This window comes from Balaenoptera acutorostrata, chromosome 9 (genome assembly GCF_949987535.1).
Source record: "Balaenoptera acutorostrata chromosome 9, mBalAcu1.1, whole genome shotgun sequence".
In the NCBI taxonomy this organism is placed as follows: Eukaryota; Metazoa; Chordata; class Mammalia; order Artiodactyla; family Balaenopteridae; genus Balaenoptera; species Balaenoptera acutorostrata.
Window position 1 is genome coordinate 57396513 of NC_080072.1, and position 23496 is coordinate 57420008.

General features: G+C 40.7%; 2 protein-coding genes and 1 non-coding gene across 3 annotated transcripts in view; 2 read left to right on the forward strand and 1 right to left on the reverse strand.

Annotated features, from left to right (window-relative positions):
• Positions 1-3135, reverse strand: part of RSF1 (remodeling and spacing factor 1) — a 180944-nt gene extending 177809 nt beyond the window's left edge. The window contains exon 1 of the mRNA XM_057552345.1: positions 2701-3135. Within this exon, the coding sequence (XP_057408328.1) occupies positions 2701-2887 (187 nt within the window). The 5' untranslated portion in view covers positions 2888-3135. The remainder of the gene's footprint in view (positions 1-2700) is intronic.
• A 125-nt stretch (positions 3136-3260) lies between these two features.
• Positions 3261-23496, forward strand: part of AAMDC (adipogenesis associated Mth938 domain containing) — a 33680-nt gene continuing 13444 nt past the window's right edge. Inside the window, exons 1-2 of the mRNA XM_057552347.1 lie at positions 3261-3419; positions 12253-12402. Of these exons, the coding sequence (XP_057408330.1) occupies positions 12271-12402 (132 nt within the window). The 5' untranslated portion in view covers positions 3261-3419; positions 12253-12270. The remainder of the gene's footprint in view (positions 3420-12252; positions 12403-23496) is intronic.
• LOC114238556 (U6 spliceosomal RNA) lies at positions 5733-5837 on the forward strand. The gene has a single exon (XR_003623881.1). It is a non-coding gene; the product is annotated as a U6 spliceosomal RNA (small nuclear RNA).

Sequence of the window (23496 nt, forward strand, 5' to 3'; positions counted from 1 at the left end):
GGCGCTTTCACTACCAGGGTCAGGGTTCAATCCCTGGTCGGGGAACTAAGATCCAGCAGGCAGTGAGGCATGGCCAATAATAATAATAATAATAATAATAATATTTATAAGTACTTGGTTTATGAAACGATTTTTGAAACATTTCATTTGATCCCCAGATATTACCTCTATTTACTCAAGAAACTGAGGTCCATAGAAATTAAGTAATTTGCCCCTACAAACTACATATTATTACACTATTCAAGAGGTTGATTCAGCTGTCCAGAGATTATCAGCAAAATATTTAGTTCAACTAAAACCAATGTCTTAACTCTTTCTAGTACACCACAACTCCTTCCCCAAGACTCAGTCCAAATCTTCTTAGTTGAAGCAGTATTATCAACTACTACAAGTAGGTTAACCATCACCAAAGGCCTAAAAATCTTTTCCCTGCACAGTAGCAGAATTTCACCTGCAGCGACTTTTCACTTGCCAAGGGTCTTGAGCTGTGTAACATTAATTATTATTCTTGGATCACCTTATGACAAGATCTATTATTATAGTTGAAACTATACCAACAGTAATGCATGGCTGAACCCACTGTATAAGCTCTCAACTCGTATTACTTCTCATTTTTTACTCAGCTAGTCGCCCATCGTTCAATCCTAGATAGAAAAGTAACATGAAGTATTAGACTGACCCTGATATTTTTTCTTGTTACTAACAGAAGTCAAATGCAGTGGCCAAAATACTTAAAAGGAATGGAGAAGCAAGCAATCTTATATACCACCCAAAATATGCCATGACAGAAAATTTATGCCTGCATTCCAACTTGGTCCAAATACATTCTAAAAACAATTTACCAGCAATCCCTTTCCTCAAATTCCCACACTTCTCTCTTATAGATACATTACCATCATTTTCCAAGGTATCCTAAAAGTAACTTATAAAGCACTCTCCTTCATAATGACCATTTCCGTAAAAGAAATATAAATACAATTTGATAGTCATCAAATTGTAATTGAAATTACTATACTGGGGAGTTTAACTTTTCAAGAAATTCTGCAGGAAGTCTTTATATAAACTTTTATTTGCCAGTTTATGAATGGTAGACGAGATTTGGGCAGGTAAGAAGAAATATATGCCTGTACCATAACTGCTGTATTAATTTGAGTCTTTGGTAACCATAATATAATTTTCTCTATACGTAATATTTTGAACAACTTCACACTTGGGCTCTTCCTAGCTATGTAATTATATTCTGTTAACAGAAACTTCTCCATTTCCATGGAGAATTGAAGAGCGGCCCTGATTTCTTGTAAAGGAAATAGCTATCTGTTTTGCACAATACCCAGTCCACTGTGGCCACCTAATACGGACAAAAAGGGGGAAAAAAAAAAAGACCTATTTGGAAACGTTTCTTCTCCAGCCAAGGGCTGTTCCCAGATAAAGGCAATGCTCAGAGTACAACAAAAATCCCTTCTCTGAAAAAAGAAATGTGCCAGAAAGCAGAGGCATGGATCGGGAATAAATAGGGAGTGAGTGATGCGCTCAATGAGGGTTGGAGGCAGCAGGCGCAGCGCGGAGATGCTCCAGCGAAAAGAACCACCAGCCGCCGCCGCCGCCGCCGCCGCCGCCGCCGCCGCCGCCGCAGCACCAGCAGGAAGTTTCAATGGGGCCGGGCAGAGCATGCGCCCTGAAGCCGCGCGGTGGCCTTATGTGGAAGGAGCACCACTTGCGAACACCAATAATAGACCGGCGGCACCAGAGAGAGAAACATGAGCAACAAGCACCTTCTTCAACTGTTTCCCCTCCGTCTGAGCCCCTCCTCCACCCTACATACTAACCACCCCACCCTACCCTGCAAATGGGAGGGCGACTTCTTCTTCCCCTAAGCCTTATGCCAGGATGAAGGGGGAAGGGACTGGAAAAGTGGGGAGATGCTCTTCTATTATTTGGGGGGAGGTGGGGAGGAGGAGGAAAACTATGGGGGGGAGGAGAAATTAACCCTCTACCCTCCAAAGTGGAGAAGCTGAACCGACTTCGCCCCCCAAAGCGAGAACGGAGGAGGACCCCCTCCTAAGGAGGAGGAGCAAACCTCCCGACTCAGAGGAAGGAGTTTGGGGGGTTAAACCAGCCCTGGAGGGGAAAGGAAAAGAGACCAGAGCCGACTCTCTCGGGGGAGTTCCCACTAGAGGGAGGGAGAGATGAAGTGTCCGCTGGCCCCCGCCCACCCAGGTGGAGGGAGAGAAAGGGGCGCCCCGAGAAGATGAGCCCAGCCTCCCCGGAGATGGTAGCGAGGATGGTGGGAGGAGGGGAGGGAGTGAGGGAGGAGTAGAGGAGAAAAGCGCAAAGCTGGCCGGAACCTGCGCTCCCCTTCCCCCGCCACCGAGAGGGAGAAGGATTGGGGGGCCCGGCCCCCGCCGCGGGATAGCAGTCCCAGGGGCGGCCGACCAGCACAATGACCCCTCCCCGCCCCCAGCCCAGACCTAGCCCGCGACGCCCCCACCTCTAATGGGCGTCGGGCGGAGTGGCCCTACGGGGCCTCCGCCCCGCCTCCCCACTGCCCAAGAGCCCGGGGGCTGGGAGGAGAAGACCGGCCGGGCGGAACTGCGCCCCGGCGGGAGGACAGAACCTCGGAGGTCCCGGGTGTCTGTGAAGAGCGGAGAGAAGGAGCGTGCCAGGGCCGCTTCCCGCCGGGCGTTCGGGCCCCTAGCTTACCTTCTCCGTTGCCGACGTCGGGCGGCGGAGCTTGCAGCACCCGCTCCAGCTCGGGGAACGGCAACTCAGGCAGGTCGAGCAGCGGCCCGTAGCGCTCCAAGAAGGAGCAGACTACGGCGAAGTTGGGGCAAGAACCCGGGCAGCCCGGAGGAGCCATAGCCACCGCCGCTGCCGCCGCCGCCGCCATTTTGAACTGGAGGATGGAGGAGGAGGCGATAGGGGGGTGGGGGGAGTTGGGGTGCCGAGGAATGGCAGGGCAACCTTACAGACGACAGGAGGCGCTAGCAAGTGGGCGCCCCTGCGGATCCGAGCGTCTCAGGCACGGCGCAGCGATCCCACAATACAACGGCGGCCCGGAGCAGTCGAGAACCGAGTCAGACGTAGGAAAGAGAGGCGCCCCGTGCCTTTCGCTTTCCGCTCTCTTTCCGCCCCCCTCCCTCGCTCCTCCCACTTCGGGTTCGCCACTGCCTCGTGTGACAAGGGGAATGAAAACAAGGGCTGCAGGGCAGGGAGGCGGGCTGGAAGCTGGAGAGGCGGGAGTTTTAGGAGCGGTGACCAATAGGCTTGAAGGGGGCGGAGCTTCACTCGATAACAGGCCAAAAGACTTTTCCAGGGCCGGGCGAGTCGCGGGGATCGCCTAAACGGGTCCGCCGGAGCAAAGGTGAGAGGTAAAGCAGGGAGCCGTTCGAGATCGCTGCTCCTCGGAGAGAGGGCGTTGGGTAAGTTTGGGGGGGGGCACTCCCGAGACAGAAACTGGGGCACCAGATGGTGGGGGAAGTTGAGGAGAGTGAATAAGAAGCAACAATAGAGCAGAATAGGGGGGAAAAAAACGATTCTGAGAAAAAATTGGAGAGGGGAAAGGTGGAGAGGTGCCCTGAATTAGGGGTTGGGATGGAACCTTTGTATGGAGATGTCTCAGTGAACGTTTGCTGAGGAATACTGCTAAGGTACAAGAACCGCACCTGTGCTGGAATGCGTGTCTGAAAACTCTGGGGGACGAGGGCCTGATGGAACGAGGCTCTGCCAGGATCACTGTCTGAGGAGTTGGGGCCCTGCTAGGAAATCAGGGTATAAAAGGACCAGGCTCTTCACAGGGACCAAGGTGTGAGAGGACAGGGCCCTGCTGTGGTTGCCAGCGTGTGAGGGGGAGGGGCTTTGTTGAGTCGCGAAGATCTGGGGACCAGGCTCTGTAGCGGCCCAAGATAAGAGGGTGCACTAGGACTACACTGAGGGTGGACATGGTAGGAAACTTTGTGCAAGGGCAAAAAGTTTGTTACAAGACAGGGTTCCGCTTCGTTGGGAGAAGCAGTGAGCATTCTCCCACAAAGAATCTCAGAAAAACCATCAGTAATGCAGAGTAGAATGTGCAGCTTGGGATACAATGTGCATTTTGGTTAAGAGCCTGAGCTTTGGAGTTCGGCAAGACTTGATTCCTAACGGAACCGCCTCAGGACATTGCGGAAGATTTTTTATTTCTCTGAACCTCTGTGAAGTCGGGGTGATAATAGTACCTACAACATAGGATTTTACTAGATAATTCACAGTAAATTGATTAGCACAATGCCCTGGCACACTGTAAATACTTTAAAAATATTAGTTGCTACTATTGAAGAAAATTCCTAAAATTTAGATTGAATTCAGCTATTTGTAATTGATAGTTTACTACTCTGAGCCAAAAATTTCAGTGCGCATTTAAAATTTATATAGTATCTACTTACTAAAAAGAATTTCAAAGTATAATATAAACCATTTAAAATAGGACCATTTATAATTAAAGGAAAATAAATATATAGTCAAGTAATTATATTGGGAACAGAGAAAATGATTACCACAATTAAAAATTGAATTTTGTTCTGCATTTCTAGGTAAAAAAGGGGAAAACTGTAATGGTCTATATCAGACTTACTATCTAAAGAAAGAAAGAATACTCGTTTATCAAGAGAAAAAAATTCTATATTATAAGAGGAGTTTATTACCTAGAACACTGATTCTTAATCTCAAATAATATACAAACCCTTTTTGGGACTTCCCCAGCAGTCCAATGGTTAAGACTCTGCCTTCCAATGCAGGAGGTGAGGGTTCAATCCCTGGTCGGGGAACTAAGATCCCACATACCAGTGGGGTGCAGCCAAAAACTTTAAAAAAAAAAAAATGCAAACCCTTTTTATTAATTTATTTATTTTAAAATTTTATTTGTTTATTTTTGGCTGTGTTGGGTCTTTGTTGCTGCGTGCGGGCTTTCTCTAGTTGTGGCGAGCAGCAGAGCAGCGGCTACTCTTCGTTGCAGTGCGATTGTGGTGGCTTCTCTTTGCTGTGGAGCATGGGCTCTAGGCACGCGGGCTTCAGTAGTTATGGCACGCAGGCTCAGTAGTTGTGGCTTGCGGGCTCTGGAGCGCAGGCTCAGTAGTTGTGGTGCTGGGGCTTAGTTGCTCCACGGCATGTGGGATCTTCCCAGACCAGGGCTCGAACCTGTGTCCCCTGCATTAGCAGGCGGATTCTTAACCACTGCACCACCAGGGAAGTCCCTGCAACCACTGCACCACCAGGGGATTCCCTACAAACCCTTTTTAAAGGAAAAAAATGTTGTTTTAAAATTTACAAATACTGGGAGGGGGAGGAATTGGGAGATTGGGATTGACACATATACACTATAGATACTATGTATAAAATAGATTACTAATGAGAACATACTGTATAGCACAGGAATTGTACTTAATGCACTGTGGTGACCTCAATGGAAAGGAAATCCAAAAAAGAGGGGATATATGTATATGTATAGCTGATTCATCTTGCTGTACAGCAGAAACTAACACAACATTGTAAAGCAACTATACGCCAATAAAAATTAATTTTAGAAAATAAAATAAAATTTACAAATACTCTTGAAAATTTCAGTTTAAGAAATACTGATGTAATTAAAGTCTATACAACAATGTGAATGTACTTCATGCCATTGAACTATACACTTAAAAATGGTTAAAATGGTAAGATTTATGTTATGTATATTGTGCCACAATAGAAAAGTTAAAAAAGTGCTCGCTTCGGCAGCACGTATACTAAAATTAACGATACAGAGAAGATTAGCATGGCCCCTGCGCAAGGATGACACGCAAATTCGTGAAGCGTTCCATATTTTTATGGGGATATATGTGTATGTATAGCTGATTCACTTTGTTATAAAGCAGAAACTAACACACTATTGTAAAGCAATTATACTCCAATAAAGATGTTTAAAAAAAAAGTTAAAAAAAAAAGAAAAGTCTCACTTTAGGAAAATGTGATGAATTATAGCAAAAGAGAAGTCTTAATTTAATGTGTAGTAAAATATTTTAAACAACACTGAAATGAAACAGAACTAAACTAAAACATATATTGTACAACACAGGGAATATAGCCAATATTTTACAATATAATGGATATAAATATAGTATAACCTTTAAAAATTGTGTTTTAAAAGTGTGAATCACTGTGTTGTTGTACACCTGAAGCTTATATAATATTGTTCATCAACTATCCCTCAATTAAAAAAAAAAAGTAAACTGAAATATGTTGGTAGAACTCTCAAACTCCCAAGTATATATCTCTATACCTGGGGCCCTGAAGACCCCAGTTTAAGAAAAATTTGACCCAGAACTTACCAGTTTTGCAAAGATACAAAAATCTTCATAAGATCATAACTTAATTGACCTTAAATGAAAAGCAGGTACACAATATTAAATAAAATCATATCTTTGTGAATGAATTTTGATGGAAAAAAACCCTTCAAACCAAAAGAAAGATTTAGTTATATCATTTTCTGAACACTACCCGCCTGCCTCTTTCCTTTCTCTCTCTTCGCTTTTGGCTTTTCCAGCACCTCACCTGCTCTCCCATGGGACTGTAAATATAACTTTCTAAAAAAAAAAAGCTTTATATAATTTTTTTCTTTTCTCAGTGCTGACATTGTTACTCAAAGCGGGGACTGATAAATAAGGTTAGAATTTCTGCTTTTCTGATCAAGATTGGCATTAGAACAAAGTCCATGGGCATCAAAAGTTATATCCACCCAAAAGATGAGAGATGTTGTACTACAAAACAAGGTTTAGGTCATACATTCACTAAGTCTGTTCTTGGAAAAAAAATAAATGATAAGCACTGTCTCTTCTTGGCTTGGGCTAAGAGAATTTGTGGGTTACAAGAATTTAATCCCAATTTATGTAGTTAAATAATTGCGTTATAGGGCTTCCCTGGTGGCGCAGTGGTTGAGAATCTGCCTGCTAATGCAGGGGACACGGGTTCGAGCCCTGGTCTGGGAAGATCCCACATGCCACGGAGCAGCTGGGCCCGTGAGCCACAATTGCTGAGCCTGCGCGTCTGGAGCCTGTGCCCCGCGACGGGAGGGGCCGCGATAGAGAAAGGCCCGCGCACCGCGATGAAGAACGGTCCCCGCACCGCGATGAAGAGTGGCCCCCGCTTGCCGCAACTGGAGAAAGCCCTCGCACGAACCGAAGACCCAACACAGCCAAAAATAAATAAATAAATAAATAAATAAATAAGAAAATCCTTTAAAAAAAAAAATAAATAATTGCGTTATATATATCAGACTAAAAGGTAAAGATAGAAAAAAAAAGTAGCTTTAAAAAAAAACTGAAATTTATTGCTACTGCCATAAAGAAGCCTTTAAATAAGAATTAAATTACCTACACTCAGTCTTTATTTATGAATAAGAAATTTCTTAAGATAGTTCAAATTTCACATTCTCTTAGGGGAAAAGACAAAATAGTTTTGCATTCAGAATTAATGACTAGTTTATTCAAAATACCAAAAAGAAACAAACAAAATGCTCATCAGAAGAAGAATGGGTTAATAAATTGTGATACAGTCTTTCAACAGACTACTACTCAGACTGATACACACTTGATATATATTACAACATGGGTGAATCTCAAAAGCATTTTGGGGCTTCCCTGGTGGCGCAGTGGTTGAGAATCTGCCTGCCAATGCAGGGGACACGGGGTCGAGCCCTGGTCTGGGAAGATCCCGCATGCCGCGGAGCAACTGGGCCCGTGAGCCACAACTACTGAGCCTGCGCGACTGGAGCCTGTGCTCCGCAACCAGAGAGGCCGCGGTAGTGAGAGGCCTGCGCACCGCGATGAAGAGTGGCCCCCGCTTGCTACAACTAGAGAAAGCCCTCGCACAGAAACGAAGACTCAACATAGCCAATAAATAAATAAATAATAAAAGTTGTTTTTTTTTTTTAAAAAAGCATTTTGAGTGAAAGAAGAAAGACACAAAAGAGTAGGTACTGTAAAATTCCATCAATATGAAGGTCTAGCTAATATATGGGAATAGAAATCAAAAGCTTCTTTTGAGCTTGGAAGGGGATTGACTAGAAAGGTGCACAAGGGAAATTTAGAGATACATTCTGTTTCATGACTGGCAAGTTTATACATTTGTGAAAACTCTTGAACTCTAAAAGATATTTCTGCATTTAATTGAATGTAATTATGCTCTGATTTTAAAATTTAATGGCTTAGCCTTCAATTTTGTCAAATTACATTGATAACAGTCTGCCTTATATTGGAATAATTTATACATATTTCTGTCTCCCCAACATATTATCTTTGCATTTGTCACACAATCTTTTTTACAGATATTGTAAGCCTGGCAAATGTATATTGAAGTGAATTCGATTTAATTGTGGAGCCAGTTTGGGAATTCCTAATTAGTGATGAGCAAATTTACTTAGGTTTGTTTAAAACTCACTTTTACAAGAAATACTTCTAGAAGTATGTGGATATGTTATATGTAGTGAAAAAGCTGTTGTGTCAACAGAAGTAGGAATCTATGGTCTTCTAAATAGTTTTATAGGAAAATATATGAAAATAAAAAGAAGTAATAAAAACAAGATTTAATCCAGCCATTTTCTGGTTCTTTCTCTTAATGATAACTGAATTCTCTGTTGCAATAGAATTCTATTCATTGAAGAAACACTTTTAGAAGTGTCTTACCATCTTTTTTCTTAAGAGTTATGCATCAGTCTATTCTTATTTCTTAAGAACATGGCTGAAACCAATCTCTGATGAAATAATTATTTTTACTGAAAGAAAAATTATGTTGGCTTTTTTGTAGAAATGTGTAAGTTGGTCCTAATATTAATATGGAAGTGCAAGGAACCCAGAATATCCTCAACGGTTTTTTAAGTGATGAACAAAGTTGAAGGTCTCACACTTCCTGGTTTCAAAAGTGACTACAAAGCTACAGTAATCAAGACTGTGTAGTACTGCCATAGGATAGCTACTATGGACCAAACTGTGCCTCCCCAAAATTCATATGTTGAAGCCCTAATCCTCAATGGGACTATATTTGGAAATAGAGCCTTTAAGGAGGTAACTAAAGCTAAATGAGGCCATGAGGACTGGGGCTCTAATCCCATGGGACTGGTATCCTTATAAGAAAAGGAAAAGACATCAAGAGTGCTCATGAACAGAGAAAAGGCCATGTGGGGACAAAGCAAGAAAGAATCCATCTGCATGCCAGGAAAAGAGGTCTCACCAGAAACCAGCCCTGCTGGCACTTTGATCTTGGACTTCCAGTCTCCAGACTATGAGAAAATAAATTTCTGTTGTTTAAGCTACCCAGTCTGTGTTATTTTACTATGGAAACTCTAGCGGACTAGTACAGAAGTCTTTCTCAACCCTCATAACAATTCATTACAATTTCCTTATACCACTTTTCAAGTTACCTTGTAATTTTTAAAAGTCACCTTTAAAAAATTGTTACAGTTATTTGCATATGTCTTCTCTCCTCTAGTGTAATATTAACTTCTCAACAAGAATCATGTTTTATAAATTTGTGTCTTCCTCCCATAGCACCAAAGATAGTGTGTTTATGTCCTTTGTTATATTCCACATTTTAAAAATGGGTTAGTAGTTATTAATATTAGGGAGAAATATCACTTTGTTATTGTCTTTATTTGGAGATTAAATACAGTTTAAGGACATGTATATAGGTACCATATTAACAAGGGGTGGACTGTGAAGGTTAATTTTATGTGTCAGTTTGGCTGGGCTATAGCACTCAGTTATCCAACCAAACACTAATCTAGGTGCTGCTGTGAAGGTGTTTTGTGGACCTAGTTTACATCTACAATTAGTTGACTTTTAAATAAAGAAGATTATCCTCAATACTCTTGGAAGGCCTCATTCAATTAGTTGAAAGGCCTCAAAAGGAAAAGTGAGGTTTCCTTGAGGAAGAAGAAATAACACGTCAATACTGAAATGACAACTCTTGCGTGAAAGTTAGCAGCCTGCCAGCCCGCCCTGCACATTTTGCACTAGGCAATCCCCACAATTGCATGAGCCACTTCTGTGAAATAAATCTGTTAATATATATAGTCTATTGGTGCTGTTTCTCTGGAGAAACCTGAATCAAGCACCTTTTACTTAATTGTACTTATCAATGCTAGAATTCCCATTTGATTCTTTTTTGAAATGTCTAGCTCTTTATTGAGATTCTATATTCATTGAGTCATTGTCATCATAATTTTTACATTGAAGTATAGTTTTCTTTAAATATTTATTTATTTATTTTTGGCTGTGTCGGGTCTTAGTTGTGGCACACGGGCTCTGTAGTTGTGGCATGCAGGCTCTGTAGTTGCAGCACACGGGCTTCGTTGCCCTGCGGCATGCGGGATCTTGGTTCCCTGACCAGGGATGGAACCCACGTCCCCTGCACTGGAAGGTGGATTCTTAACCACTGGACCACCAGGGAAGTCCCTGAGGTATAGTTGATTTACAACATTACATTAGTTTTAGGTATACAGCATAGTGATTCACTATTTTTACAAATTATACTCCACTAAAAGTTACAAGAACACTGATGGCTATAATTCCCTGTGCTATACAATATAACCTTGTTGCATATCTATTTTATACAGAGCATTTTGTATCTCTTAATTCCATCCCCCTAACTTGCCCTTCCCCTGTTTCATCATAATTTTGATTCTTCATGAATAGTTTCCTTTAGTTCTTTGAACATATTTAGAGTAGCTTCTTTGAAGTCTTTGCTAAATCAAATATATGGGAGTGCTCAGATACTGTTTCAACTGATGAGTGTGAGTCACATTTTTTTGTTTCTTTGCATGTCTTGTAATTTTTTATTGAAAACTGGGTATTTTAGATAGTGTATTATAGAGTCTGGATTTGGATTTTCCCCCTACATTGTTGTTCTTAGTTTATTTGTTTCTGTTTAGTCACTTGCCTAAACTAAATCTGTGGATTCTGTCTCCCATGCAATGTGTGGCCACTGAAATCTGTATTAAGGGCTTTTTTTTTCTTTCTTTTTTCGTCCGTGCCACGTGGCTTGCGGGAACTCCCCAACCAGGGATTGAACCCTGGTCCCAGAAGTGAAAGTGCCAAGTCCTGATCACTGGACCGCCAGGGAGTTCCCCTTGTTTTCACTTTTAAGCTTGGCTTCCTAGGGGGTCTCCTCTGTGCCTATATATCTTAGCGTACAGCCAAAGATTGTGTTCAAACACCTCAAGCCAGTAAGACTTACCCTCTCTACTGATGGGTCAGTGTGTGTGCTGGGGAGTACATTCAATGTTCAGATGTTTTCATCTCTTCCCTGGCTCTTACATTCTTCTGAGTCCTCCTGAGCCCCCTCACCTCTTCACCTTGCATGTTCTACAGGCTCCATTGGCCCAGAACATTTCCATGACTTAGGCCTATTCCTGTCTTTGATGCATATGCTCACAGCCTTTGCTCCACTCTGGATAGAGAGCTTATCAAGCACCTCTTGGGAATTCCTTTTAAATCCCTGTCTACTCTGACAATCCACTGCTTGTTCCAAACAGGCTTAACAATATTAAGGAAGCAGAGCCACCTGCCATCCATATTTACTTGCCACTGAAATCACCAGGTTAACTGAAAATGCTCTAAATCAAGTGAGCCTCCTCTGCCTTAGCAGCAAGACTGTTGGTTTTCATGCCCTGCCCCAATCAAGTTGAACCTCTGTGCCAACAGAACTGTTGTAGGGGCATGGGAGTAATCCCAGGCAAGAACAAAAAGACATCTTACTGTTCTTATCTGAAATTCAGTGGTTTTCATGAATAAGCATTTTTCAGTTTGCAGTATGTCTTTAATATTATTTCCAGAGTGCCAAATTGTTATTTTGACAGTTTTTCCAGCTTTATACCTGCTTTTTGGGAAAGGATTTGTCAACTTCCTCACTCCATCATGCTGAAGTAAATCTCCACCTTTAATTTTATCTCTCAAAAATATCCTGAGAATTCCCTCCAGAGTCTGAGAAGTAATTGTAGTATCCAGTTTCCATGGTTGGATGATTCAGGATCCCAAGAAAAACATTTCACTTTTTAGACCTCCGGAGAAGAAGTGACAACCACATAAATGAGAAAGATGCTTCTTAACTCATAGAGGACCAGGGCTTACTATATTTTGTATACAGCATTATATTTTGAAATACATTCTGTTTATAGTATAGCTCCTGTATTTTGGAGCTGTTTCAACCTTACTTTAAAACTGATTTAGTATATTTTTCTTTTAATTTCAGAGTTCAATTAAGTTCCTTATGTCTTCCCCTGAAATTGCTTCCCTCTCATGGGGGCAAATGAAAGTACAAGGCTCTACTAAAATCTATAAGGACTGCAAAGTGTGGCCAGGGGGAAGTCGGGCTTGGGATTGGCGAGAAACAGGAACTGAGGTAAGCTATTAGTGTATGGTTGACACTGCATAAGGTTGACCAAGTGATTTTCAAACTCCTAAGCCATAATGACAAAGTTCCAAGTAAAAAGTAACTATTTCTTTCATTTTCTCTCTCTCTCTCTCTCTCTCTCTCTCGATATAATACACATACCAATTAAACTCATCATTAGAGTTTTAAAATATGCAATTCAATGGACTTTTTGGCATAACCTTGTACAATAGCTACCACTACTAACTCCAGAATATGTTTATCACCCCAGAGGAAACCCCATAACCGTTGGCAGTCACTACCCATTCTTCCCTCCCTCCAGCTCCTGGCAACTACTACGTTCTGTTGCTATAGATTTGCCTATTCTAGATGTTTCATATAAACAAAATCATTCAGTTCTCTTAAGCACATACCTAGGATTGGAAACTCTGGGTAATATGGTAACTCTATGTTTCACCTTTTGAGGAACTGCCAGACTGTTTTCCAAAGTAACTGCACCATTTTTTATTATAGATGTTAGAAATGTATGATGGATCCAGTTTTTCTAAATCCTTCCTCATCAACTCTTACTCTTATTTGTTTTGCTTTGTTTTTATTATACCATCCTAGTTGATGTGAAATGTTATCTCATTGTGATTTGAAATTTCATTTCCCTTATATTGAAGCTCCTCAAGTATTCTCAGTGTGCCATGCCCAAAATAGAGTCTCCATTCCATGAGTGGAGGTTGGGTAAAAGAAGGGAGCCCCCTACCTCTCCACCACACTCACTTGGGACTTAGCTTCAGCAATAGATAGCTGCAGGCAGTATGAGAAACATTGATGTCCTGATTCTCCCAGGAAGAAAGCCTTACAGCTGGTAGCTGAAAGAAGAAATAGCCCTATGTTCTTGGCTGCAGCAGTCTGGAGTGGAGTTTCCACCTCACTGAACTAGGAGGAGGGAGGCAGGCAGCAGTCTTTCTTGAAATATCACAGATTTTCACCTTTCCTACCAAATATTTATATTTTTTCTTGAATACGTATTTCTTAATTTGCTGTTTCCTCTTTGGACCTTTTCCAAAGTCTTTGAATGATTAGGGTTAAAAAAAATTTTTTTAGGTTATGTTTGTTGGTTTGTTTGTTTTAATAATTTACACTTAGGTGCGAGTAATGGAGCTCTTCGTCCTGTAGTGATGGAAGTTGATCCTTCCATTCTGAAGGATAGTTTTGCTGGATATACAATTTGTGATAGACAGTCTTTCTTTCAATGCTTTGAAAATGTCATCCCACTTTTTTTGGCATTACTGGTTACTAATGAGAAATCAAATGTTATTAAGATTTCTTTGGATTTGACAAGTCACTTCTCTCTTGCTGCTTTCAAAATTCTCTCTTTATATTTAACTTTTGACAGTTTGACTATGATACATCTACATGTGGATCTCTTTGAGTTTATCCTACTTGGAATGTATTGAGCTTCATAGATGTGTAGATTGTTGTTCATCATCAAATTTGGGACGTTTTCACCGATTATTTCTTCAAATATTCTTTCTGCTCCTTCTATCTCTTCTCCTCTGGGAAAACTGTTAGGGAGTATGTTGTGTGTGTGTTTTTTTGTTTTTTGTTTTTGTAGGGGTTTCAGGTGTCCCACAGGTCTCTTGAGGCTCTGTTCATTGTTTTCATTCATTTTTCTATCCTTTTTCTCAGATTGGATCATCTCAATTTACCTATCTTTCAGTTTTGCTGATTCTTACCTGCCATTGTACCCCTTTAGTGAACTTTTCAATATTGTACTTTTCAGCTCCAGAATTTCCTTTAAAAAATAATTTCTATCTTTTTATTGTTATTCTCTATTTGGTTAGATACTGTTCTCACACTTTCCTTTAGTTCTTTAGATATGGTTTCCTGAAACAATGACAGAAGTTTCCCTATATGTCTGAAACCAATAGGTGTTCCACTTTATGGTAAGGGGCTCTGTATGCAATTTGGGGTATGCAGTCAGCACTTAGCCAGACAGTTTAAAACTCTGCTTACTCCTTGCTTATGCAGACTCTCAAGGGTACCCAGAATTGTGATCTTAGGGCCTTTTCATGTCATTCCTGAGCATGTGCACAATCCTGGACATGTGTATGGCCTTTTCAATACCAAGGTTCATACCTGAGTTTTTCAAAGCCCCCATAAACATCTCATTTATTATTTTTTTCATTTTAGTTTATTGGAACCTCTCATTTGCCCTGTTGTCTACTGCCTCAGGCAGCTGCACTGTTAAACAATTGTCTTTGACTGTTTTTGACAAGCTTCTCTGGGAGAAAAGATGGTTTGCACTGGCAAGCTCCAAGTCAGATCAAATAAAGACAGCCTATGAGTGGGGCCTTCCAAGGAACCACCAGACAGGTCAAATAATGACAGTTCTCTGGGAATGGGCATTTGAAGGAGCTTTAATCCATTAGGTGATTGCACAGCTGGTGGTTTTCACTGTGATTCCAGGTTGTTGCTTTCCAAGGCAACCACAGAAGTGGGGATGGGATAGTGGGGTGTGTTGAAGTCCCCCACTATTATTGTGTTACTGTCAATTTCTCCTTTTATGTTTGTTAATGTTTGCTTTATATATTGAGGTGTTCCTAAGTATTTACAATTGTTATAGCTTCTTCTTGGATTGATCCTTTGATCATTATGTATATTTCCTTCTTTATCTCTTGTAACAATCTTCATTTCAAAGTCTGCTTTCTCTGATAAAAATATTGCTACTCTGGCTTTGTTTTGATTTCCATTTGCATGGAATATCATCTACCGTCCCCTCGCTTTCAGTATGTGTCTCTAGACCTGAAATGAGTGTCTTGTAGGCAGCATATATACAGGTCCTGTTTTGTATCTATCCAGCCAGTGTATATCTTTTGGTTTGAGCATTTAGTTTGTTTACATTTAAGGTAATTATCAATAGGTATGTTACTACTGCCATTTTGTTAATTGTTTTGGATTTGTTTGTGAGGTCTTTTTTCCCCTTTCTTCTTTTGTTCTCTTCTCTTGTGATTTGATGACTATCTTTTTTAAAAAATTTTATTTATTTATTTATTTATTTATTTTTGGCTATGTTGGGTCTTTGTTGCTGCACACAGGCTTTCTCTGGTTGCGGTGAGCAGGGGCTGCTCTTCGTTACAGTGCACGGGCTTCTCATTGTGGTGGCTTCTCTTGTTGTGGAGCACAGGCTCTAGGCACGCAGGCTTCAGTAGTTGTGGCGTGCAGGCTCAGTAGTTTTGGCGCATGGGCTTAGTTGCTCCGTGGCATGAGAGAAGGTTATTCTCTCAGTAGTTGTGGCTCGCAGGCTCTAGAGCGCAGGCTTGGTAGTTGCGGCGCATGGGCTTTGTTGCTCTGTGGCATGTGGGATCTTCCCGGACCAGGGCTTGAACCTGTGTCCCCTGCATTGGCAGGTGGATACTTAACCACTGCACCACCAGGGAAGTCCTTGATGAGTATCTTTAGTGTTATGTTTGGATTCCTTTTTCTTTTTTGTGTATATATCTATTAGAGATTTTTGTTTACAGTGAGGCTTTTGTGTAGCAGTCTGTATATATATATGTTTAAGTTGCTGATCTCTTAATGTCCAATGCATTTTAGATAACCTGCATTTGTACTCTCTTCCCCTCACAATTACTTTTTTTTTTTTTGGCCATGCCACACAGCCTGTGGGATCTTAGTTCCCTGACTAGGGATCGAACCCACACCCCAGCAGTTGAAGCACAGAGTCTTAACCACTGGACCACCAGGGAAGCCCCACAATTACTTTTTTTGATATTATATTTTACATCTAATTGTTTTGTGTATCCCTTAACCACTTATTGTGGATACAAATAATTTCACTACTTTTGTCATTTAACCTCCCTACTAGCTATCTGTGTGGATGATTTCCTACCTTTTTTGTATGTTTGCCTTTACCAGTGAGCTTTTCCATTTCGTAATTTTCTTGTTCCTAGTTGTGGCCTTTTCTTTTCTGCCTAGAGAAGTTCCTTTAGCATTTGTCATAAAGCTGGTTTGGTGGTGCTGAATTCTTTTAGCTTTTGCTTGTCTGTAAAGCTTTTGATTTCTCTGTCAAATCTGAACAAGAGCCTTGTTGGGTAGAGTATTATTTGATCGTGGATTTTTCCTCTTTCATCACTTTAAGTGTATTGTGCCACTCCTTTCTGGCCTGCAGAGTTTCTGCTGAAAAATCAGCTGATAGCCTTATGGGAGTTCCTTTGTATGTTATTTGTTGCTTTTCCCTTGTTGGTTTTAATATTCTCTCTATCTTTAATTTTTATCATTTTGATTACAACATGTCTTAGTGTGTTCCTCTGTGGGTTAATCCTGTATGGGACTCTGCGCTTCCTAGACTTTGGTGACTATTTCCTTTCTCACGTTAGGGAGGGTTTCAGCTACTATCTCTTCAAATGTTTTTTCAGGCCCTTTCTCTCTTCTTATGGGATCCCTATAATGCGAATATTAGTGCATTTGATGTTGTCCCAGAGGTCTCTCAAACTGTCCTCATTTCTTTTCATTTTTTTTTCTTCTTTCTGTTTGGTGGTGGAGATTTCCACTACTCTGTATTCCAGCTCACTGATCCATTCATCTGCTTCATTTAGTCTACTATTGATTCCTTCTAGTGCATTTTTCATTTCAGTTATTGTATTTGTCAGTTCTGTTTTGTTGTTCTTTATATTTTCTAATTCCTTGTTAAAAACTTCTAATTTCTCACTCTGTGCATCCATTCTCCTCCTGAGTTCTTTGATCATCTTTATGATCATTACTCTCAACTCTTTCGTGGGTAGATTGCCTATCTCCATGTCACTTAGTTCTTCCTCTGGGGTTTTATCTTGTTCCTTCATCTGAAACATATTCTTCTGTCTCCTCATCTTTTCTAAATTGCTATTTGTATTTTTATGTATGTGGTAGGTTAGTTATGTTTCTCCACCTTGGAAAAGTGGTCCTCTGTAGGAGACATCCTATGTGTCCCAGGATTACACTCCCCTCTCATCACCCAAGGGCCAGGGGCCAGCTGGCCCCAGGGTGGTGTCTAGCCTGCGGCAGGCTGCAGAACTGTAGTTTTCTTAGTTCTGATGTCTGCGCCCTGGTTGGTTGAGCTGGGTCTTGGCCCTCTGGTGGGCAGGGCTGTGTCTAGAAGCTGTCTAGAGGTGGCTGTGGGCTCAGGAAGTCTTTAGGCAGCCTGTCTGCTGATGGGTGGGGCTATGTTCCCACCCAGTTTGTTATTTGGCCTCAGGCGTCCCAGCACTAAAGCCTACAGCCTGTTCCGTGGGGCCAGGTCTCGATGTGCCAAGGCGTGCCAGCCTCCAGGAGAGCTCATGCAGATGAATGCTTCCTGATGTTTCTGCCACCATTGTCTATGTCCCCAGGGTCTCCCCCACCCCAGGAGACCCTCCAAGACCAGCAGGTAAGTCTGGGCCAGTCTTCTATCAAATTACTGCTTTTACCCTTGGTCCCAGGGTGTATGAGATTTTGTGTATGCCCTTTAAGAGTGAAGTCTCTATTTCCATCAATCCTGAGGAGCTTCTGCGTTCAAGTCCTGCAGGCCTTCAAAGCCAAGTCCTCTTCATGGTGCCAGACCCCTGGGCTGGAAGGCCTTACGTGGGGCTCAGAACTCTCACTCCTGTGTGAGAACCTCTGTAATATAATTAATCTCCAGTTTGTGGGTTGCCCACCCCGGGGGTACAGGATTTGATTATATCGTGAGCCCACCCCTCCTACCGGTCTCATTGTGGTGCCTTTGTTTTGAACTGCATACACTCATTGTTTTGATCCAGACACCTAGTTGCTTGTTAGCTACCAACCTAGATCTTAAAGAAAGGAATATACCTTTCTTTACAAAAAGAAAGGATTGGTAAAAGAAATGAGAGGGCTTTGAGATATAGAAGGGACAGAATGAGAGAAGGCTGAGGAATAAGAAGCTGTAATGCTTGTGAACCAAATTACTCCATTGGATTGTTTCATAGAGTAAAGCTAGTGTGGTGTAAGAATAGGCAGTGGTATGGTTGAGGGTGTCGGGTGTCTGCAGAGCTCAGTTTACATTTTATTCAGTAGACAAGACATAGCCACTTCAGATACTTAAGCAGGAGATTGATTTGACTGACAAAGATTATCCAGACTATGGGTTTAAGATATATTGGAGTACCAACTTATGAGTGTGCCACAATGGAGAGATTTTTTTTCTTCAGAAATGGATTTAACACTATATATTTTTCCCATATAAGACCACATGAGTTAATATTACCCTTAACCTCATTCTGTATTTAAGGAAACTTAATAAGCACAGAGTTTAGAGCTAGAAAGCTAGAAAAATGTGAAATCAAATAGTAAATTCAGGTCAGATTCTAACTTTCTTTCCTGTTCCTTTCTACAACATCATGATTCCTCTTATAAACTTCAACACTAAAGACTACAAAACTGTGAAGTTGCCAGTGATGATAATAGGAAAAGTTTACTGTAGGTTTAGTTTTCATCTTGTTAAGTTTCATTTGTCAGTAGAATAAACAAGAGGAGGTGTTCTAGAACTAGTTGGAGAGAGAAGAACTAGGAAAGATGAGAGGGAAAGCTGAGCTGTTGACTAGAACTCATCTGTATAGAAGCAAAAGGACATCAAATCAAAGCTGTTAAGCCTCAGAGTCCTCATCTATAAAATGGAGATAGTAACATTACCCACCTCACAGAGTTGATCTAAGGGTTACTGTACTGTGCTAGATATGGTGTAGGCACTCAATAAATGAAGCTGTTATTGTTAAGTTAGTAGTAGTGTGGGTGGATATGAAACAGCAAATATGAAAACTATTAAGAAGGTGAGAGGGACGGATTGGGAGTTTGGGATAAGCAGATGCAAACTGGTATATACAGAATAAATAAACAACAAGGTCCTACTGTGTAGCACAGGAAACTATCTTCAATATCCTGTGATAAACCATAATGGAAAAGAATATGAAAAAGTATGTATATATATATGTATAATTGAGTCACTTTGCTGTACAGCAGCAATTAACACAACATCGTAATTCAACTGTACTTCAGTAAAAAAAATTAATTTCAGAAAAGAAGGTGAAATTGGCAGGATAAGGCAGTTTGTTAGATTTAGCAGGCAAAGGAGAATTCTAGCATGGATAAATGGGTACCTGGTGGTGCCATTTATTGAGATTGGGTATGTGAAGAGGAGGCACAGATGTGTTTGTGTTTGGGGCAGAGGCTGGGTAGAGAAAATGATTAATTCTTTCGGAACATGTTGAGCTTGAACTTACATTAGGGCATCAAGAGATATCTAGTAGATATTTAGATTTATAGGTCCAGGCACTGTCACATTTTAACTAGATACCTTAACCAAGTTATATAGCCTGACTGTGCCTCAGTTTAGCCATTTATAAAAGGAGAATAATAATGTCTGTTTGTTATGGCTTGATGTAAGAGTAACAAATGAGTTGGGAAGAATAAATTTGAAAAATGCATGCCACTTGCCATCATGCAAATTCATTCTTTCTCTCACTCAGTATTTCTCAGTGCGATTCATGGATCTCTTGCATCACAATCACCTAGAGGCTTGTTTAAAATGCATGTTCTGTATCTCCTGCACTCCTCCCAACTACTGAATCATAATCTCTTGGGGGTGCGACCTGGAAAATAATATATTTCACGTGGTTGCTTTGAATACTAAATATGTTCATCTTTGTAAAGCATCTACCACAGGGCCTGTCACATAGTAGATACTTGATCTTTTATTTTCTTTTCTTCCTTAGTTACCTAGCACAACGCCTAGCACATAATACTGCTCTACAGTATGTTTCTCAACTATAGAAATGACTGAATTAATTCTTTTAAAAGTCTTGGACATGAAACACTCTGATTTGTACATCAAATGCTGCTTAATAGGGAATCCTTGAGGGAATTAAGTGCCTGAGAGTGTTAGGGGATTTCTTTTTACTTTAGACTACTACAATTGTTTATGCCGTGAACTGATGGAGTATTATCTCTAGTTACTTTTTATGCTCTAAATATATAGTAGTATTGTTCAGCTATTCTTTTTTTTTCTTTTTTTTTGGCTGCATCACGCAGCTTATAGGATTTTAGGTCCCCGACCAGGGATTGAACCTGGGTCCACAGCAGTGAAAGCATCAAGTCCTAACCACTGGACTGCCAGGGAATTCCCTTGTTCAGCTATTCTTTTTAATGAACTACCCAAAACTTAGTGATTTACAATAATAAGTGTTTATTATCATGCTTATAGGTCTAGCTGGAGCAGCTCTACTCCAAGCTGCAGTTGGCAAGCTGGCTGGGTACTCCATATGTCTCTTATCCATCTTGGACCAGTGAGCTAGCCAGGACCTGATCTTCTCACGGTGTTATCTGAAGCTCACAAACATAAGCCCCACTGAGCAAGTATATTTCAAGGCTTTGCTTGCCCCAGGTTCACCAACATAAGTTCCCACATCAGTTGGGCATAGAAGTATATTCTGCCCACAGTAAGAGTGAATATTTGCTGAACAGTTATCCAAACTATCAGAATATTCAATCACATGTTGTACATCTGCATATGAGTTGTTCCTTGGGCAACTTAAACTGAACATATCCAAAGCTGATTTCATTTCCTTTTCCCTACCTCCCCACCCCCCCAAATATCCAGGCACTTTCTTGTGTTCTCCGTCTCCATTAATGGAATCACTATCCACCCAGTCACCTAGAAGAGAAACATCAGACAAAATTTTTATTTCTCCAATTTTCTCCTCCACCATATCCAACAAAGTACATTTGTTGACTTGGCCAACATAAAGCTAGTCATGTCACTGCTCTGCTTAGAAAATTTCAAAGGCTTTCCATAGACCTCAGAATTAAGCAAAACTCCTTAGGACAGTGTTCAGGGCCATTTTTTTAAAAAAATGGTACAGTTCCAAATTTTTCCTTCATTCTCATCCCCTATATTTCATAACACATCTGACGACCTAGCTATTCCATAACAAATACATATTCCCTTGCAAACCTACCATGATCTTTCATTCTCTGTACCTTTGGTAAAACCATTTCCTTTTATTTATTGTTATTTATTTATTTATTTATTTATTTATTTGGTTGCGCTGGGTCTTAGTTGTGGCAGGCGGGCTCCTTAGTTGTGGTTCGCCAGCTCCTTAGTTGCAGCACGTAGGCTCCTTAGTTGCGGCAGGTGGGCTTCTTAGTTGTGGCTCCAGGCCTCCTTAGTTGTGGCATACGAACTCCTAGTTGCGGCATGCATGTGGGATCTAGTTCCCTGACCAAGGATTGAACCCAGGCCCCCTGCATTGGGAGCGCAGAGTCTTATCCACTATGCCACCAGGGAAGTCCCTAAAACCATTTCCTTTACTTGAAATGACCTGCTCCCCTTGGTACCTGTTGAAATCTTATATATCCTTCAATTCCTAGCTTTTGTTTTATCTCCTCTATGAAGCACTTCCTGATAATCCTTGTGAGAATGAGCTGCTTACTCCATTCTCAGTATTCCTATAATACTTTGTGCCTCTATTTTAGCACTTAGTGCAGTTCACCTGTATTGTACTGAGTTTGTATTTACGTGTTTCCCTTACTAAGTGGTGAACTCCCTAAGGGCAAGAACTATGCATTTAGCACAGTGCCCATAAAGTATGGGCTCAATAAATGTTGGCTGCATTGAATTTTTAATTATAAATGTTGTTAAAAAAATTTTTTTATACTTTGTGACATTCCTTCTGAGGTAGGTTAATGTTGTGATTCCTTTTTTATCAGTTTAAGGGTGGGAAGGGGCAGATGATATAGTGATTGCAGAATGGAAATATCAAGAAAATTTACTGTCTTCAACCAGTGTCCTTGAAATAATAATTACTACTACCTACTCCCAAATCTCTACCAATCATTAAACAACTGCTGTGTGCCTGATCAAATATAGCTTTTCCAGGGTCACACCACTAATAATTTTTGGAACCAAGATTTGCACCTGAGTCTTACTATAAAGCCTATACTTTTCTACTATTACATACTGTCCTCACTCATTTCTATCCTAAAGCAATAACTGTCTTATTGGAGAAGAGTTTTCTATGTGGAAACATGCATAGGTCTTTCATTTATACATCCTTTTGTTAGGCTGAAAGGGGACAAGGAGGAAGATATGACAAAAGTGTAAATTTAAAAGAAAGCCAAACCAATTAGCAGGCACCTAAAGAGAACCGAAGGAAATGTGGAAACTTTACCCCACCTATTTAAAAAAAATTTTTTTATTGAAGTGTAGTTGATTTTAGTCCCACCTTTTAATTTTAAACAATATTAAACCTATGAAACAGTTGTATGAATATGATAAATAGCCACACACCCTTTTTCAAAATCTTCAAGTTGTTAATACTTTGCCATGTTTGTTTTTTCTCTCTAAACACACACACACACACACACACACAAACACACACACATTTTCCCCCAATCATTTGAGTGTAAATGGCAGATATTTTAGCATTGCTTTCCTAAGAACATAAACATTCTCCTACATAGCCACAATATCATTCTCACAAATAAGGATATTATCCTTGATACAATATTACTATTTAGTATACAGCCTATCTTCAAATTTCCCCCAAAATGCCCTCTATAACTATCACCGATTTTGTGGTTTTATTTTTACATATAATACAGGCAATAGGTGTAAAGTATAACATAATTCTCAGAGTCTTGTCCATTTGATCAGACTAAAGGTTCTTGTACTTAGGACACTGCTATAAAAGGAAAGATAGATGAGCTGAGCTGTCCCTAACCCTTCTGCATTTGTGTGTGTTTGTTTTTGCTATTGTTTTCCCATTCACCTTCTAAACCTGGTTGACCTGGAAAGCCTATGTTGAACTTCTCCCACCCCTTTTTCTATTTTGAAATATTTTGAACCTATATAACAAATTGGAAAAAAATAATAAACACTTGTATACCATCAGCCTAGATTTACCAGTTTTTAATATTCTGGCACATTTGCTTTATTTATCTCTCAGTGGCTTTCTCTCTCTCTCTCTCTGAATAACTGTATTTGCTGAATCATTTGGAAGTAAGTACTGACATCATGAGACTTAGCTCTAAATACTTCAGCCTGTATCTAATAAAACAAAGGCATTCTGCCTTACATAATCA